The sequence below is a fragment of the Anarhichas minor genome, unplaced genomic scaffold (genome assembly GCF_050575085.1).
Source record: "Anarhichas minor isolate MPS153535 unplaced genomic scaffold, ASM5057508v1 ptg000033l, whole genome shotgun sequence".
NCBI lineage: Eukaryota > Metazoa > Chordata > Actinopteri > Perciformes > Anarhichadidae > Anarhichas > Anarhichas minor.
In genome coordinates, this window is record NW_027466479.1 from 10,050,547 (window position 1) to 10,067,989 (window position 17,443).

At 38.7% G+C, this 17,443-nt stretch overlaps 1 protein-coding gene across 1 annotated transcript; it reads right to left on the reverse strand.

The window, feature by feature from the left end:
• Positions 1 to 425: 425 nt before the first annotated feature.
• Positions 426 to 10,780, reverse strand: LOC142965497 (phosphatidylinositol 4-phosphate 5-kinase type-1 alpha-like). The gene is made up of 16 exons (XM_076106461.1): positions 10,642 to 10,780; positions 10,101 to 10,249; positions 8,761 to 8,795; positions 8,471 to 8,557; positions 7,874 to 8,004; positions 7,632 to 7,749; positions 7,216 to 7,368; positions 6,620 to 6,919; positions 6,231 to 6,451; positions 6,064 to 6,147; positions 5,832 to 5,880; positions 5,640 to 5,724; positions 4,752 to 4,919; positions 4,362 to 4,590; positions 3,746 to 3,824; positions 426 to 3,650 (listed from the first exon to the last, which is right to left on the reverse strand). Exons 2-16 carry the CDS (start codon positions 10,147 to 10,149, stop codon positions 3,645 to 3,647), a joined length of 1,794 nt encoding a protein of 597 aa, XP_075962576.1. The 5' UTR covers positions 10,150 to 10,249; positions 10,642 to 10,780; the 3' UTR covers positions 426 to 3,644.
• Between the last annotated feature and the right edge of the window lie 6,663 nt (positions 10,781 to 17,443).

Sequence of the window (17,443 nt, forward strand, 5' to 3'; positions counted from 1 at the left end):
TTATGTTGAGCACTTTGAATTTTTTGAAAGATTAATTAACTTTCCTCGCTCGTGCAGATGATATTGCTTTTACTCAGTTGTAATGGAGACAGTTCAGAGTAGAATGGCATCTTATTTATTGTGCAAATAAAGACTAGAATTGGACAATATGAATAAAATCCTATTTCAAAGTTAACGTCATTTTGTACTGCAATTTCCATATAAAATATATATTGTTTAACTTAAATTGCAATAGATATGATGTAGTGCATTTTAAATTGAATTAAATGCTGTTTATTATTCTTTGACATTGCAAGGGCATAGTACACCAAGAAATAAAGGGATAGCTAACTCATTAATATCGTCTTACAGTATGTATCAGTCATATTTCATAACAATATTAAAGACAGAAAACATCTGTATAATGTAATACAATCAAAAAAAAGCAACATTTATTTTTTATTTCATAAATTCAGGTAGAAGTGTACAAAAATATGAAATCACCAAAAGAGCAAGAGAGAGAACTTCTAAATACATATTCTGGTGGAAAAGGCAATATTGTGAATATTGCATACAGTTGCACACATTTACTGTATATAATGCAAAGGCAAGTGAAGACTAATGAACAAATTATACAAAAAAATTAAAGGATGATTTCACAATTGTTATAATAATCAAAACCATCACAACGAAGACAAGTTTTACTACAGTTGCATGCCTTTGATACAAGCTTGTTGTGCTAGAGAAAGGCACATTTTCAATCAATACTCATTAATAAACATGCTGGACACCAGAGCAATACATACAGTAATAAATACTATAATACATATGACGATGTACATGTTTGGTTTATAGGCTGCATGTCTAACTGTTTTAAAGTTCATACCATAAGACACAGTTTCACTTCAAAATAGGGTCGGACAGTTTGATATAACAGCGAGCAAAATAAAATACCTCCACATACCATTAACAGGATGTATAAAACTATCCAAATGATGCATGTTCCTCTTTTCTTGGTTGGAAATTTGTCATGTAATTGAATGTATTGCACCACTGTCTATTCATTCAGGAATACAGTATATATGCTGTAAACAAATCATTTAGTTGCATAGTTGAAGCATCTTTCAAGCTACTGATTTAATTTGGCTGTCAGACTAAAAATGTATTCTAAAACGTTTCTGCATTTTAAAACATCGAACAATAATTAACATTTAAGCATTTCACATCCATGTTTAGTGCTAAAACCCAGCTTGAATCAAACAACCAATAATGTCTACCAGTTTGTGTACAAAAGGCAGACAAACCGTTTAGTACTTTTATACACCAGGCGGCCATCACCATGTTTTCCTAATGAAAAATATTACTACTATATCTTAATTGGGCTCGGTCTCAAAAATCTCTCTTTACAAATTTGGATAACCCATACAAACACAGCTCACACAGCTGGCTCTGTTAACCCCGGGTTTACTAGTTCAGCTTATGACAGAGGCACGTTTCTTTAATTACAATCCAATCACATGCAACAAATCAACTAAAATTAATTTAACAACAGATGGAGAAGATAACCCTTTTGGGAAATTGCAGCAACCAAGGTTGTGTTAAGGTTAAGATCATAATTAATACAACAAAATAGTACGAGTAATGTTGAGGAAGTACTTGATGCACAACTCGTTTATCAATATCGGGATCATGAAAACAAAAAGCTGAAAATAATACAACAATCAAACTGCCATACATCTTAATCGGTGTGAAATATATCAGCTTTAATATGTGGTTGACATAAGTAAAGGGGAAAATAGATCACTCAAATTTGAGTAATCCATATATTAAGTTTATACATAGCTTTTTGACTATTACCAGTGGACTAATGCAGAGTGTGAGAGTAACATTTTAAAAAATATAATAAAAACGCAGTACCACCCATGTTTATAGTTTTAAATATTCAGAAGAAAAGTCAAAACTCCTACCAACATATATTGCTAAATTTCTTTTGGCCAGTTCATCCTACCCTAGTTTTCTTCTCTTTCTCCTGGTTACTTAGGATCAAAAAAAGGACAGACAATAACACTCAAGCAAAACTCTGGTCAAAATGTTGAAAAATAAAGACAAACACATACGAATATCAACCGGAAGCGAACAAACAAAAATGTTCTTACACTTATGAGCCGTTAGACAAAGTTGCTGAAGCTGTCACTTTCTTTGACAGCCGGTTGTGCAAATCACTACATCTTCAGGTCTAAACTGCTGCTGCTGCTTGTTGGCTTTAGGTGCCGCAGTTTGGACTGGACTGCAGGTCTGAAACTGCCAGTGGTGTTATGGTTATGCAATTGGATGATATTAGTGGAGGCTAGTTTCAGATGCTTTACATAAATTACCCACAAAAATGCAGATGCTCTGTTGTTATTTATGAGTAAATAAAATATACCTACTTAGAAAATCACATTATGTTCTCCAGGGCTGCAGTGTTAGAATGTGTCATTGGATACCAATAGAAATACTCTTTATTCTATTTTATTTTATAGTCACAGTGGGACACCTGCTTATCCTGCAAACATTTACTATATTACCATTTAAAATATCATAATTTATAATGAAAAACAAAGTGATTGTACCACGTTTGTAATCATGTCATGCTTTTTGGTACATGACACTTTCTGCGTTTCTGTTCATTAAGCCCATGTAAAATTGTGAGAGGTGGTTCTTTTATATATATTAAAAAAAAACTCAAACTTAGCTGACTAACTCATTGGTATTGCTTCATGAGGCAGGCCCCAAGTCACTGAGTATCAGTTCTTTGGTCACATTTAGACATAAGCCAGTAGACACAATAAACCTGAAACTGATATCAAACTGTACAGTGTAAGTATAAAAAAATCATTTTAATATAACCCTTTGACCTGAATATGAGAGGTAACATTTAGAAATCACAGTTCATTATTAGAATAATTGGTTAAATAAAAACCACAAGCTGAGGATCACCTCTTTTCCCAGCATGATTTGCATTCAGAGTAGGCTTTAAAAATGGCAGCTTACCAAGTATATATACAGAAATTGCTTTAAAAACATGTTTTATTTGAAACTGTGTTCCCAACCCAAATAATATGGTTTTGTGTTAAGACATCTTAGTCAATCATGTAGTAGGAACCGGCTTGGGCCTTTGGGTGGTGGGACAGACACTTACAGAGACGAGTATGTACAAGGATGTGCTACAGCATTTGGTAAACACAAAGGAGGAAGTAATTCTAAAAAGGAGACAATAAAATTCAGGAAACAACACTTAAATAAAGACAGTCTCAAATAAGGCAAAGTCCTCATGTTACACTCTACATCAAATGCTGGCCGAGTTTAAACATCAGTGCCAAGAACAATCTGGTTGTGCATAGAATCATTCCTATGAAATGAATAATAGTGTTAAATAACCACAGCATTAATGTACCCGCAATTACTAGTGTCGGAACACAACCACCCACTGACATGCCCATACCATGTTGAGATTTGGATATCATAGTGCAAAACAACAACAACAAAAACATTGAATGGTCCGCTTGGTCTCGGTGATGCACAGTAAACTTTACCTCAAAATCACACCAAAGGGGGGGTCGTAACAATTCATCCACGCCCATGACTTCCTCCAAGTTTGTCTCGGATCCTTTAAGTTCATTCTTTTACACCTAAAAACCAAAAGGCAATGAACACAAGTTACAAAAAAAACACTTGGCAGAAGCAAAATCTGTCACAAGAAATTAAAAACTTTTAAGCTACTTACAGAGCATTTGCTTGCTTGAGGAAGAATGTCACTGAGTGAGATCACATCCTCAGAACCGATACTTTCGTCATACTGAGCTCTGCAAACAACAAAAGACCAGTGTAAGTGAATCGAACCTTCACACAATAAGAAACACTACTACTTGTGTATAAAAATGTAATGAATATACAAAAAAAAAAAACTCGAAATACTTTTTAATTGTGTTTTTTAGCCACGGTTTACTTGAGATTAGCATGGAGATGTTTGCCACTAGATGGCACTTTTAACAATGCTGCACTGCCGTTATGCATGCTGACTTTTCTTGAGGTTCTGGTTAAACAACATTTATACGGCAGCCTTCACTCCCACCCACAACACAACAAACCACAGCCACTCAAACTATGTGAGCTGGGATGTGTACACAGCTTTTGCACAGTTAATAATTACCATCATCATTAACACTGGCATCATGTAAGATAATAGACTTGAATCTGAGTTCAAACTGTAAATATCCGACTACACATTTAATCATTAGACACTATAATCCATGACAGACCTAAACACATTTGAATATGCATATACTTCTGACGAGCTCTCATATGAAAATACTATTCTTAATGTATGTTTTCCCTCTTACTTCTTGGGGGAGCTGAGCTCCTGGTCTTTACTCGGAGTGTTGTTTAAATCCACTTCCACTGGCTTGTAGGCGTCCTCAGAGTGAGGCGGAGGCTGACTTGTGGGAAGAAATCCAGGGTTTCCCAAGGAGGAGGAGGCGGTGGTTTCAGTAGCGTTGCCAACAGCGTTGCCAACAGCGTTGCTGGGCGGTAAGGTCTTTGGGAGGAGGTCAGGACGATCTGAATGCATGACTGGGTGGAACGGGAGTGGAGTGGGTTGGAAAAGTGTTAAGAGTGTGTTGTGAAAGAAGCACTTCACGTGCTGGTACATGCTGGAGGACTGCCGGTATCAAAAAACTAAACTAGATTTCAGCACTTCACTTGAAACCTGAAATCCTGTTTCGAGTTCTTACCGTTGTCTCCTTCAGTGTCTTCTTTGGTGTCAGAGCTGACTTGATGTTGGAGGTTGGAGTGCTGGCTGTTGTTGCTCATTTGGGTCATCAGAGAAGGCCCGGCACCAGGTGTCTTCCTCAAAGGACCATGTGTCACTGCACGCCGCTTCTTAGACGGCGATGTCTTTACTAGATACAAGAGGAAAAGTGTTATTTAAGAGGCCAAAAAATGACACTGACATTATGGGCTCAATTTTTGTGTTTGGGCAATAGTGCAACCCAGTGGGCAGAGAGGCACGTCTGAGGGTGTGGCAATGCAATCTTGGTGTCAAGATGTATTCTGTGATATTTTGGTCACTTTAAGTGGTGTATGGAAACCTACATAAACTTCTGAAATCAAACAAACACCATTATTCATGTTTAGTCCAACTTTCCACTTTTGATCTACATTTTTTTAAACTAGCTGACATTTGACTTATTTTTTTACAATTCTTTTTGGCCCTTTTTGCCATTATTAGATAGTTAGAACAGGTAGACTAGAAAGGGGGACAACATGCAGCAAAGGTTGACTCTTTATTGCCACCTGAAGGCAGCAGATATTTGTTTCATCAGCAGTCTAGAATGTTGAGTGATGTTAATGAATTCAACAAGAGTCATCATCTGCTCTTGGCAGGATGTTTGAGCAGCTGTTTCTATATTTGAAACTCTGCACGTCCAAGACAACAATACGTTTCCTCTGAGGAAAGCTCCCCACAGGGTTCCCAAACTGTCAATGCACCATGACAGGAGAGAGCCCTGTGCTTAAAGGCAATGAAAGCAACAAATGTGCCGAGCAATGAGGTGACACAGGTGTGATCTGTGCCACACAGTATTCATCCGCATACATTCATGGATACAATATGTACTTACATAAGACCTTCTTGAAGACTGCATTGGACATGAACTTCTGAAATCGTTCCGCATAGAAACTCGGTCTGTGTACCGATACAGTGTCCTACAGAAGAGGAAAGATTACAGGGTTTACTTAGAGAAATGTAAATTCAAACTAATTTAAAACACAATTAACTGAGGCTAGATGATGTAGTAGAGGATGTAGCCTACCCCGTCGTGAACCAAAGCTTTCCACGAGTGTTCAAGCTTCTTCACTAATCTGAAAAACAACACACAGAGCATAGATCAATACTGTGCTTGAACACATCCTGTGTAGACGACACAGACAGGGCACTGAAGCTGCCTTGCTAACGGGCTGATTTTGCTATGCAGGCTGTGTAGCCTTCGTGCGTCACTGACTGCACAAAGGCTTTAGAGTTATACAAACATGTGTGCTGTTTACCTATAGGACTGCAGAATGTCAATAATACCAATATACACCAGCAGCCTCTCGCCTTTTGAGTTTCGTGCAGGGATTCCTCCCGTTCTGTCAAATCAAAGAAAAAGAAATATCATTTAGTGTTCCGTCATTACTCTCAGTAAACATGACCACTGAAACACGTCACTCACTGGTCCTCTGTTTCCGGTGATCCCATGCTCCCTGCCTCAGCCTGGATGGCCTCTATAGCAGTACTGTACAGGGACTTTTGACCTTGTGGCTTCCGTTGGTCCACGGCCCCGGCCCCGGCCCCGGCCACCGCCTCTTTGCTGGCCTGCTCTCGACAGGCTTGATCTACATTGTGGATTCCCACCAGAAGGCTGTAGTCCATAATCTTAAAACTTTGCAGAAGCTGAATGGAAAACAAAAAACACACACCAGACCAGTGATTACAAATGAATTAGGAGGAAAATACATGAGAAAAATGTAAATATGTCTTACTAATAGTCTATGTAAATAAATTTGAAGTTATCCCACTTGTAGCCTCATATTTAGACAGGCATTCATCTGTAGTTCTTACCCGGCAGTCTCTTTGGATGGTCTTGCAAACAGCACTATACTTGTCCCCCTCCAGTATCAGCCCATTCTGCATGTCCTGCAGGAAGTCCAGGTCCTTGTATGTGGGCTCAGACTTTTCTTTCTCTTTAGCTGAGGCCCGCCGCTTGTAGGTGGAGCCCTTTAGATCATACTTGAGGTGCATTTGTACGGCGCTCGGGAGCAGATTGTTCATAACTGCTATACGGATGTTTTTACCCGCTGCCTGGACACAGCAGAGTCCATAAAACTTTGGTAATAAGGTCCGTTTGTTCTGGTTCAGGTTCTGAAAGAGAGCAGAGAGGATGGTAGAAGGACAGTACAATATTAAAACAAAATCCAAACAGCCTTACATGTTGCACATTAGCCATGGAAAAAAAAACAATGCAGAGACAATATTTTGCCAGAGCTTGTCGTCAGAAATAGTAAAAAATGGTACGATTCCTTTAGTGCCGCAACTAATGATTATTTACATTAACAATAGTCATTGTAAATTATTCTCTTGATTTATCATGTTGTCTACAATATGTCAGAAAATAAGGAAAATGCCCAAGGTTATTAAAGCCAATCATTAGATCTTACCATGAAGTAACCTGGGAGCAGTTTCTGCAGAAACTCCGCCTCTTTGTGCTGCACGGTCTTAATGATGAACTCATCATCACTGGAGACGTAGAAGAGAGATCCACTCGCCCCGGAGTTCGATAACTCGATCAGCGGCTCATTACACAGAGAGTACTGTCACCAGACCAGAGCACAGTAGTTAGAAATGTTATATTATAGAAACCAAAGAACTACGAACACCGGTTAAAAACAAGTCAGCTGGGACTTTACATCGTAAGCAGCCCCCACACCTAGTGTGTCGACACCCAATTATTTCACGCTTCCCTGGTTACACTCTTTCACGCCTCTCTTCTCAGAGTTATTTCACTTCCCTCAGAGTTTTACTGTTTTGCTAGCACATTTTCTGATTATAACAGATGCTGAGTAAACAAGAATACCATGTAGTCATCAGGCCGGATGCCAAACATCTCTCTGAAGTACCGGAAGGCCATTGGGGCATACGTCTTGAACCTGAAGTCTCCGTAGTGGTGGGCTGGTGTTAGGTTACTGCCCTCACTGCCAGTAAAAGACAAGAGGCAGAGGATTAGATAACATACAAGGAGGTTAATTAAAGGAGTAATTATTTAGTACAGACAGAACACCATCATCTTTACAACTTGTCTTTAACTCAAAATTTTACCTGGGAAAGAAGAAGCTTTCGACTACTTCAAAGTCTTGCAGCAGCACGTCTCTCTCAGGTTTCTGGCTTAAGCTGCCCACCGTGTGAGCGATGCCTAACTGGATAGCACCTTGTAGGGCTGAAGATGTTGTCTGGAAGACAGAGCGAACTGACATGACTCAAATGACAAATACAGTTCAGATCTGTCTATGGTTTATATATTATTAACCAATCATAAGCAATAGGACTTGACAAGAAAGATTTGACATATTTTCATAAATTAACAGTGACTATAGATCTGCAACAATTACTTGATTAATCAGGGAACAAAAAATGAATCTGCAGCTTTTTTTGCTAATTGATTAATTGTTTGAGTCATCTCTAAAGCAAAGGCACCAAACATTATCTTTACAATTTACATATCGTTGTGTTTTGGACTGTTGGTCAGACAAAACAAGACATATGAAGACGTTACCTCTGGCTTTTAAAAATATTATAGAATAAGCGATTAATCGTAAAAATATTTGGCAGATTAATAGATAAGGCAAATTATTGTTGGTTGCACTCAAAAGTGAGTGAATGTAAATGTGCTTCAGTCAATGAAGGCTGATCTCCCACCTTCTTGTACGTCGTCTCCCCAGTGGTATCAATTCCACGATGGCCGATGGTCTTTTTCATGGCCGGAGTCATGCTGGTGCTTGGACTCTGAGTACAAACATGGTGGGAAAATTAAATAGAAGCGGAAAGAAAGTCTGCTGCGAAGTAATATCCTCATGTTTCAAAGAGGAAGGAATGGAGGGTGTGTCAGCTAAATGTCTGTAAATTCTGTAAAGACAAACGCAATGCGTTTCCCAATAGTCACAGAGCTAGATTACGCATTTCCTGCAAACGAATCAGTTATTTCTTACCTCGGGAGGAGCATTTTTTCGGGTCCCAGCCAAATCTGGAGTGAAAAGGGGGAAGAAACATGAAAGTTAGAAAATAATACACAAGGAGGGAAAGAAATAAGTTAATCAAACAAATGTAATTCTCACACTGGATGCGTTAATATTACACAACACAGCTTGAAACAGCTTCCACCATTCCATAATGGTGAAAAGAAAGCGTGCAGACGCACCTCGTTCATTACCTCTGAGAAAAGACAGTCTCCTCCAGAACTGACTCTGCAGGTCTTCGAGTGCAATGGGAGGAATTAGATAAGTATTCTATTACTATTTAAGTAAATTCATAAAAGGCTAATGAATGTCCTGATATCAATAATGGATAGTTATTTTCCTGGGAGTCCAAATTGAACATTAGACCTTAATAGTTCACTTTTGTCTTTCAAGAAACACTTCAGAAAGTGACACAACAAAATGACGTGACTGTCTACATTTCAGTTTGCTTTTCTCACTTATTAACGGGGACTCCACCGATTTTACACTTGAAAGGAAAAAATAAAACCCCTGAGGATGTTGTGATGTCATCAAGAGAGCACAACTTTAAAACAAAAAGCACCGGGGGTGTAGAGTTTTAAAGTCGCATTACCGGAAATGTAGGAACCCGTTTTCTGTTTTTTTAGAGCTTGACCCATACCAGGCACTAAACGTCAGGATGTTTGGCTATTTTGACTATTCATCTTTTCAATCTGTCTCGTATGAATCCCACAACTTAATAGAACTATAATACAAAATCGCTAGAGTTCCACTTTAAAAGTTTTTGTTAAATGGCCCCATTTACTGCTGTTGATTTCACTCAGTTGTCAATAATGTAGTCTGTTATACTATTTACATTACTCTTTTTTTGGTCCGTCACACTTATTTCAATAAGACTTAATAGTATAATAGCAACACATCTCATTATAACTCAATGGAGTTCAACAACACCACACATTAAAACCTCCAAAATGACTATAAGCTTGAGTCAATAATTCACTTAAGTTTTAACAAAAACTGAAAACAACAAGCATCAGAAAAGTATTGGGCTGCTTTAGCTTCAGCTAGGTGTGCCTAAAAACCTGACAATAGACTGTATACAAACAATAGAGCCAATATTGAAGATCGTTTGAGGATTACAGTTATGAGGTTGTCACAGGACTGACTGACTGACTGAATAGCCGTTGGCGTGCTGGTACCTGCCCGTCCACAGGATCCATAACCTGAGCTAATGGCCATCTATCTAGATTATTTAAGTGAATAACTCGTGTCAAACACATCTGATCTATCCCTTTCATGAAACAGTGGTGTAAAAATACAGCGTTAGTACTTACTACCAGAGAGGCCCTGCAGCTCTGGAGGCTCCTCTGCAGCTGTGGCCATTCAGACCGAAATCTGATCTCAAACTCGGCTGTGTTGAAAGTCAAATCCTGGTTAGACGTTATCAGTTTTCTCTGCGTGAGCACTTCTAGTAGTTGGGGATCTGTGTAGACAAAAGTAGCTCGTTAACAGCAAACACTTCTGATGACTCCATGCCACAAATATTGACAACCGCCACGTTGACTGGCTCTGTTGCTGGACTGGAGGATTTGAAAATACAGTTTGTTACGTTAACAAGACGGAGACAGAGACTAACGGTAGTTTTTAACGACAACGTTTTGCTAACCGTCTGTGAATAATGTAACTGTGGGGGGATGTAATGAATGGTAAGACCAGTGCATGTTGTAACACGCTAGCACGTTAACCTACATTGGTGTCTGGATTGCGACATTTAAATAAGCTAGCTAACTGCTAACTCTGATTCAACTTTTCTAACTTTAGCAAAGCTGGTCACACTGATAACTAAATAACATTACAAACAAAGCGCCAACTCACTGGAAAACCTCGTGGAGTAGTTTTCGCCGTTTCCAATGAAAGAAAAACTCAACTTTAAAGGCACTGTTTTTCGTAAAAACGAAATAAACAAGGAAGCAATGCGGAAGCAGCAGTTTTGTATTATGCACCACCAGCCAGGGCAAGAACAAAACTTCCGGTTAAATGTTCTTTCAGAATAAAACACAAATGTCACAGGAAAACCAAAAAAGAAAACAAAGGTGTTTTATTGTGTGCACCACGTCATCAAACAACTATTTCTAATGAAAATATATAGTGGAGTAATGTTTACCTGAGCAGAGAATGAAGTTGCTGTAAGCACCCTCACCATGTTGAGAGCCGTATGGAGGCTTATGCTCTGAGTTTCATATTGAGCACCTTGAATATAGAATATATAACATTATTTAACCACCCAAAAATATAGTCTGAATGTATAATGATTGTGTGTGGTCAACAATGCAATACAGGCTATATCAAGCGATTGTGATCTAAATATGTGTTGGAGCTATTTCATTAGTTTGATTATTTTGTTATTTTTGTCTTTATTTGTGCTGACACTAGGGGCACTGAGCACCAGGCACTTGTGTAGGTGAAGGGATACAGGTAGCAGGTGTGTCAATGTCAGGTGATGCACCAGGAAGGACATGTTTTGTTTTTTTACCAGAGAGAGACTGCAGGACAAATGTTTGCTTTTGATCATTACAATAGAATCTACCTAAACTGCAAATCACCACTGGACATTGGATTTCTTGCCTGAGTTACAATCCTACAATCCAACTAAAATGGTGCATAAGTGGCCTTTTGATGTAAGTTTTGTTTTTGATTATTTCTCTGACAAATAAACACTACATAAAGTAAAATAACCTCCCTTGAAAAAAATGTGTTGGATTCTCTGGACCTAATGTGGATGCGCATTGTTAGATCTTTCGCCAAGATGCCAAACAAAGGAACGACAATCCACGCCATAGCAGGAGCACACAACAAGATGGAATGCGGTTTAGAAACCTAGTAACTCTGTTGGTGTGAACTGCCACATAATGAGTGTTAGCTTTTGATCCTGCTGTGAGGAATAAGTTTCGGACTGAATGATAAATTGTCTCTTTTCATTCATGCATTTGTTTTCCGGTTGTGGTGATGATGAATTGAAAGAAGTGAACTGTGCTTGTGATTGTTAACAGAAGCATTGTATGGTTATGCCGCAGTGTGGGTCGCTTGTGTTAAAGGATGTCACTAACGATAAGAAAGAGGGCAACATGTCTATGCTGTCTGAAAAAAGAGACCTCAAACTCACTTCAAAGTGGCCGGCTCACCACATAGAAAAGTGCCAAGCAGTAAGAAAGTCAAAATGCAAGCAAGCAAGCACACATATGAAAAGGCTTCAGGTGCTATTGGAATCCCATGAAAATGTCACACACGTGCAATGTGAATTGTCCAATTTCATTAGGTGCTATGATGAAGTAAAAGATGAGCACAGATCTTTTTTTAAGCTTACCCATACTCCAGGATGAAGTCGAAAAACAAAATCATTGGTTCGAGGACATAAGAAAACTCTAATGGGATTTTGCAGAAAATATGAAAAAATGGCTGGTTGATGCTGGTCAACCATATGCACAACCAAATATTAAATGTGTTGAACATGTACGTGTGATAGACTCGGAGGAAGTTGGACCCGAGGACAGTGTTTCCAATGTCTCACCCTCTAAATCAAGCCTTACAAAAACTTCATCTCAATTATCACGTGTCTCTACAGCATCCTCTGCAGCATCATGGCTGAAGCTGAAAGAGCAGCTGGTGTGTTGCAGCACTGGAGAAACAGCATTTAATAGAGGCACAAGAGGAACAACTGAGAAAGGAAAAATAAAGACTTGCATTGGAAACAGAGATGGCGGCTTCTAATGCTAAAATTCCCATTTTGGAGGCCAGTGCATCAAGGAATGGCTCTATAGTGTCAGATGGAATGCACTCTTACTTTGAAAAGGCTAATACTCAAAACACCAGTAATCTCAATCCTACTGTGCCTGCTTACATTCCTAAAAGTTAGCTAACTGACTTCTTACACACAGGAACAAGTTTCTAAAATATCAGTCAGAACCAATGCCCATACTCAAGCTACAGATCAAGTGCAAGAAACTCAACTGAGGTCCAGCATCCATACCCATTCATGTACAGAGAGACTCAGCGGGGCATATGCACTCTCAAACGCCAATGCTCATTGATAACTGTCAGGGACATTGTTAATATCATGCAAAGACAAAATGACATTACTGCTTTATTGGTCAAACAAAATCTCTCATCTTCTCTCCCACCAAGAGACATTCCAGTATTTAATGGAGATCCTCTTCAGTACCAAGCTTTCATCAGAGCTTTTGAAAATGGAGTAGAGGAAAAGACAACTTTGGCAACTGCCTGCACTTTCTTGAACAATACAACAGAGGTCAGCAAGGAGACATAGTGCGCAGCTGCCAACATCTTCCTCCAGGATACAAGAAAGCTCTTCTCCGAGAACATTTTGGAAATTAACAAAAAAATGTCTTCTGCTTGTATGGACAAAGTCTTCAGCTGGACACCTATTAAAGGTGATGATATTCAAGCATTACAGGCTTTTGCTCTTTTTCTCCAGGGATGCTGTCATGCATCAGAACAAATTAAGGACATGAAGGAATTGGACATGCCATCCAACATGAGAAACGTTGTGCTGAAGCTGCCCTATAAGCATGTACAAAATGCTTATTAACCACTCTTTCTGGGCAATATTATCTTAAGCCTTATTTTATCTGTAACTGTGCTGAAATACCAGGTTTTAACGGAATGAAAAGACGTGTCTCGTCACCCTGGACGCCACCTGTGTTAATCTGGGTCTGTTCATTCTAAAAGTGATTATAAAGTTTCCGGTTTCTTTGATTCTGACTATTTTTTCAGCAGTGTTTTCGTTGTTGTGGAGCTGTTCCAAAGCTTGATATTTATTTCTTCCTGCCACAGTTGTGGAGGTTCTTTCCAAGGCAAAATTGAGTGTGACTACAAGGCTGATGGGTCCTGTGATGTGTGCTACCTGTTTTTATCTGCACCAAATGCTTATATACGTCATGGTTAAACATGTGACACTTTGGTCGATTTGATAATTGTAGAACGGATTTCTCTTTTAATTGGCTGCTCAGTTAGTTGTAATATAAAAAACATGCTACCTTGATGAAACCATTTAGCCTCAGAGGGGCTAAATAACAACGATATACGTACTGTCTCAAAATCAGAAAAAGATCATTATTAATCAGAGCACTCACATTAGAACTTAGCATTATCAGAGACTATTTTGAATTTATTAAAGATTGTTTGTCAAATGAGCAGTGGGAGGCAGGTAGAAGCTGTTTTGGGCTTGCATCTCTCTCTCTCTCTCTCTCTCTCTCTCTCTCATCTGCTCCGTTCATTGCTGCACAGCTCTGCTACACTTACACACATCATCTACACGCAGCAAGCAGCGCTGTCCATGGTTCTGAAAAAACAGCTAAGTGAAAGTCCATTGGGCTGTACTAAAGGTCGTTGTTACACAAGAAGCTTCTATTAAGGTTTTTTTGTCCGTTGTTACTTGTGACATCATAACCCTAAAAGAATATCATCAAATAAAATCCTATATCTGTGGAGGGATTAATTTGATCAAATGAGTCAGTCCTTATTTAGTAATACAAACTTTCTCTGCTGAATATAACTCGTCAATGCGTGCCTCCCTTCTGTGCGCAGCAAGTAAGAGAGAAAATGTAGCAGATATTATCAATGAAAGCTTAAGGTTTGCTGTAATTTAATGTCTATGAGTAATCACCAAGGTTATGTTGTCTGTTATCAAACAGCTGACAGTTCGCGGGATGTTACTTTCCTAACTTTACCCGACAATACAAAGCATCTTCTAAAGATTTTCTAAAAATGTCTAATTGTGACTTTAACTTCACATTGCTATTCTGGTTGTGCAGTACACTCATTATCTCATTGATCTGTAAATGTCCCACACCCAATTATTAAATCCAATAGCGACCCCTAGTGACTTTTTGTTTTTATTACAAGACTTGAGGAACTAAACTTGTTTCAAAACTCAACATTGTTTTTCTTATTTGAAGCTGCCAACCTGCCGTTTCTCAAAAGTTATATCAAGTCCATTATCAGTAGCTTGTTCAGTAACAAAAAACATGAGAACTTTAATGTCTTTATTCATCCTTTATTTCCCTAACAAAGAATACTACAGTACATGTTAGAAGCTGTGAAATCAACTCGGGACACAATTTATTTGAGCTATGACTGTGAGTGAACATTTGCCAAAAAATGCATTGGATGTTATTAATCATCTACAACTCCTTAATAATTGGTTTGTAATATATATATATATATATATATATATATATATATATATATATAATACTTAATTTACAAATGGGGAATCCATCATTTATAAAGTATGAAAACAATCATAAAACACATTATAGACACGAGCTTATTAATCAGGAATATAACAAACTGTTGTTATGAATAGCATACTAATGAGTGTTAATGTAGGAACAATGCTTTATAAATGATGAAGTAAGTGTTTACTCATACTTAACTAATGCTTCATAGTGTGTAGTTATTATAAAGTGTTACCAATGCATTTAAAAAAACATGTTTCCCGTTGTGACAAAGTTGGTTAAAATACAGACATGTCAAAATAATAACTGACTTCAGCTGTTATCATCCTTACTCAGCATTAACACAACCAGCATGCCCTGTCCGCCTCTGTGACAAAGATCTACAGGACACATCACATTATCAGCTCAGCATATCATGTATGGTTTCTAATGCAGGCATTAACACAATCTCACTCCCCAAGGTTATACAAAAATCATTATTTCATTCCAAGATACCTCGACCTAACTATTCTGTTCACTTTTGTTTTATATTGTATAGATTTAGTTCGTTTGACCAACTTCAGCAAGCGTTAAAGGTGAATCCTGGCTCCACGGGGACGGGGGGTGCAATGTAGCCTGGTGTTGGGTCATAGTTTGGGTTTGGCAGCTCGCTGTTAAAGCACGCCCACCGAGCGTCTCCTCTGTCCCCACAGCACACATATGCGCCAGTCATGGTGGAGAACTCTTCCGTACAGAACTGGGACAGGGTTTGTTTCCACTGTAAGAAAAACATACTCAAGTTCACAAAGTTGTATTCCATCTCCCTGTGAAAAGCAAATTTTATCTTCACAAGTCCAAACCACTTTTAGTTTCTAAATTTAAATCCATTCCTTTGTATTTGGGTGCAGGATACTGGACACAGGTATTCCTTTAAGATGTGTATTGTCTTTTAATCCGCCTATCTGATGCTGGTCCTGCTGAACTGGGGCACTGAGGTCCCTTTGTCACCATTCATCTTGTAAAAGGCAATAAATTGAACCTGTTTTTTAAATTATGACTTGAATTAATCTTGCGATTGACATTGTTATATATTTACTTAATTAAATTATATTTGTGTCAAAATACTTGGTATATTTCCTAAACAATTTTTTAAATGTATCTCATTATTTCTCCCACACACAAACACAGGCAGAGACTCACAGCTTGTTGGGTGCAGCAGAGGATCTGGTCGTTCTGCTGTGCTATCTGGTCGCTGCAGCACAAACTGTACCACGACTCCAGACGGTTAATGGCGTTTCCACGGCGGCGGAAGTGACTGACCCTGGATCTCGGGAAGAAGCCAGGTAGGTATCTGGGACGGCCTTGACCTTGATGGCAGATGGCAGCGAGGTTCTGAGTAGTGGGATAGGCAGGTGGGAAAGGCACGTCAGGCTCATTGAAAGAGCTTCTATTGGTCTCTGTAGGCAAAGAACAGGAAGCAACACAGAAGTTAACAGCATTGCGATTAGAATAGTACATTAAGTATAAATACTTAAATAATCTTGAAGAAATTACCTCCCACATCTGCACCATGAAGAGTCAGCAGTGCAATCATCCAAAATCCTGTGAGGCCTCCAATCGAAATCATGGCTGTATGGTTGTCTAGCCGGAGCTTATGTTGCTCAAAGATATTGTGACTGGATCTGCAACCAGCTTATATGGGGCAAAGGGAGTGAGTCTGTGGGCGTGCAATGCTTGGAAGTGGGGGTGTAAAGGTTGAGGGGTTGTGTGTGTGTTGGGAGCTGTCAAGATAAAAACTAAATGAGTTTGAACTTCAGTGATATCTGCTGATGCATGCAACAACTATTTGGTCTCAAAAGTCTGCAATCGTATCGGAAATAAGTCTTCCATGATGATATGGGTTTACCATTTTGACTTGTCTTCAGAGGGGAAGCACAGGTGTATCTAAAAACATTAACTCTGCCTTACACCAAATGCAAACACGTTATATTTATTTTAATGGAAGCAGTGATACAGTTTCTAAAAACATTAATGCTGCCTTACACCAAATGCAAACACATGTTATATTTATTTTAAAGAAAGTAGCCAGAACATGTTGAACACATATCGAGTCCAACGAAACATAATGAAACCGTATATAAATAAGTGAATTAATGAATAAGTATATAACAAAAAAAATTAATCCAACTTGTCTTTCAGAACAAAGCTAAATGTTTTGTATAGAGTATCAGGCAGGTAATTAAGCCAGTACCGTACTGACGGGAGTTTCTGGTGTTTTCCAATGCTGGAGTAGAACTTTCTTCGCAGTTAAAAGGCTGTAGGCAATACATCTGAGGCTTCCTTAATGTGTTCAGTGCCTCTGTTGTACCAAGGATGATCAGCTTGGAGTCTGGATACAATGTCAGAGCAACCACTTTGGTAAAGATGCTAATAATGCTTTG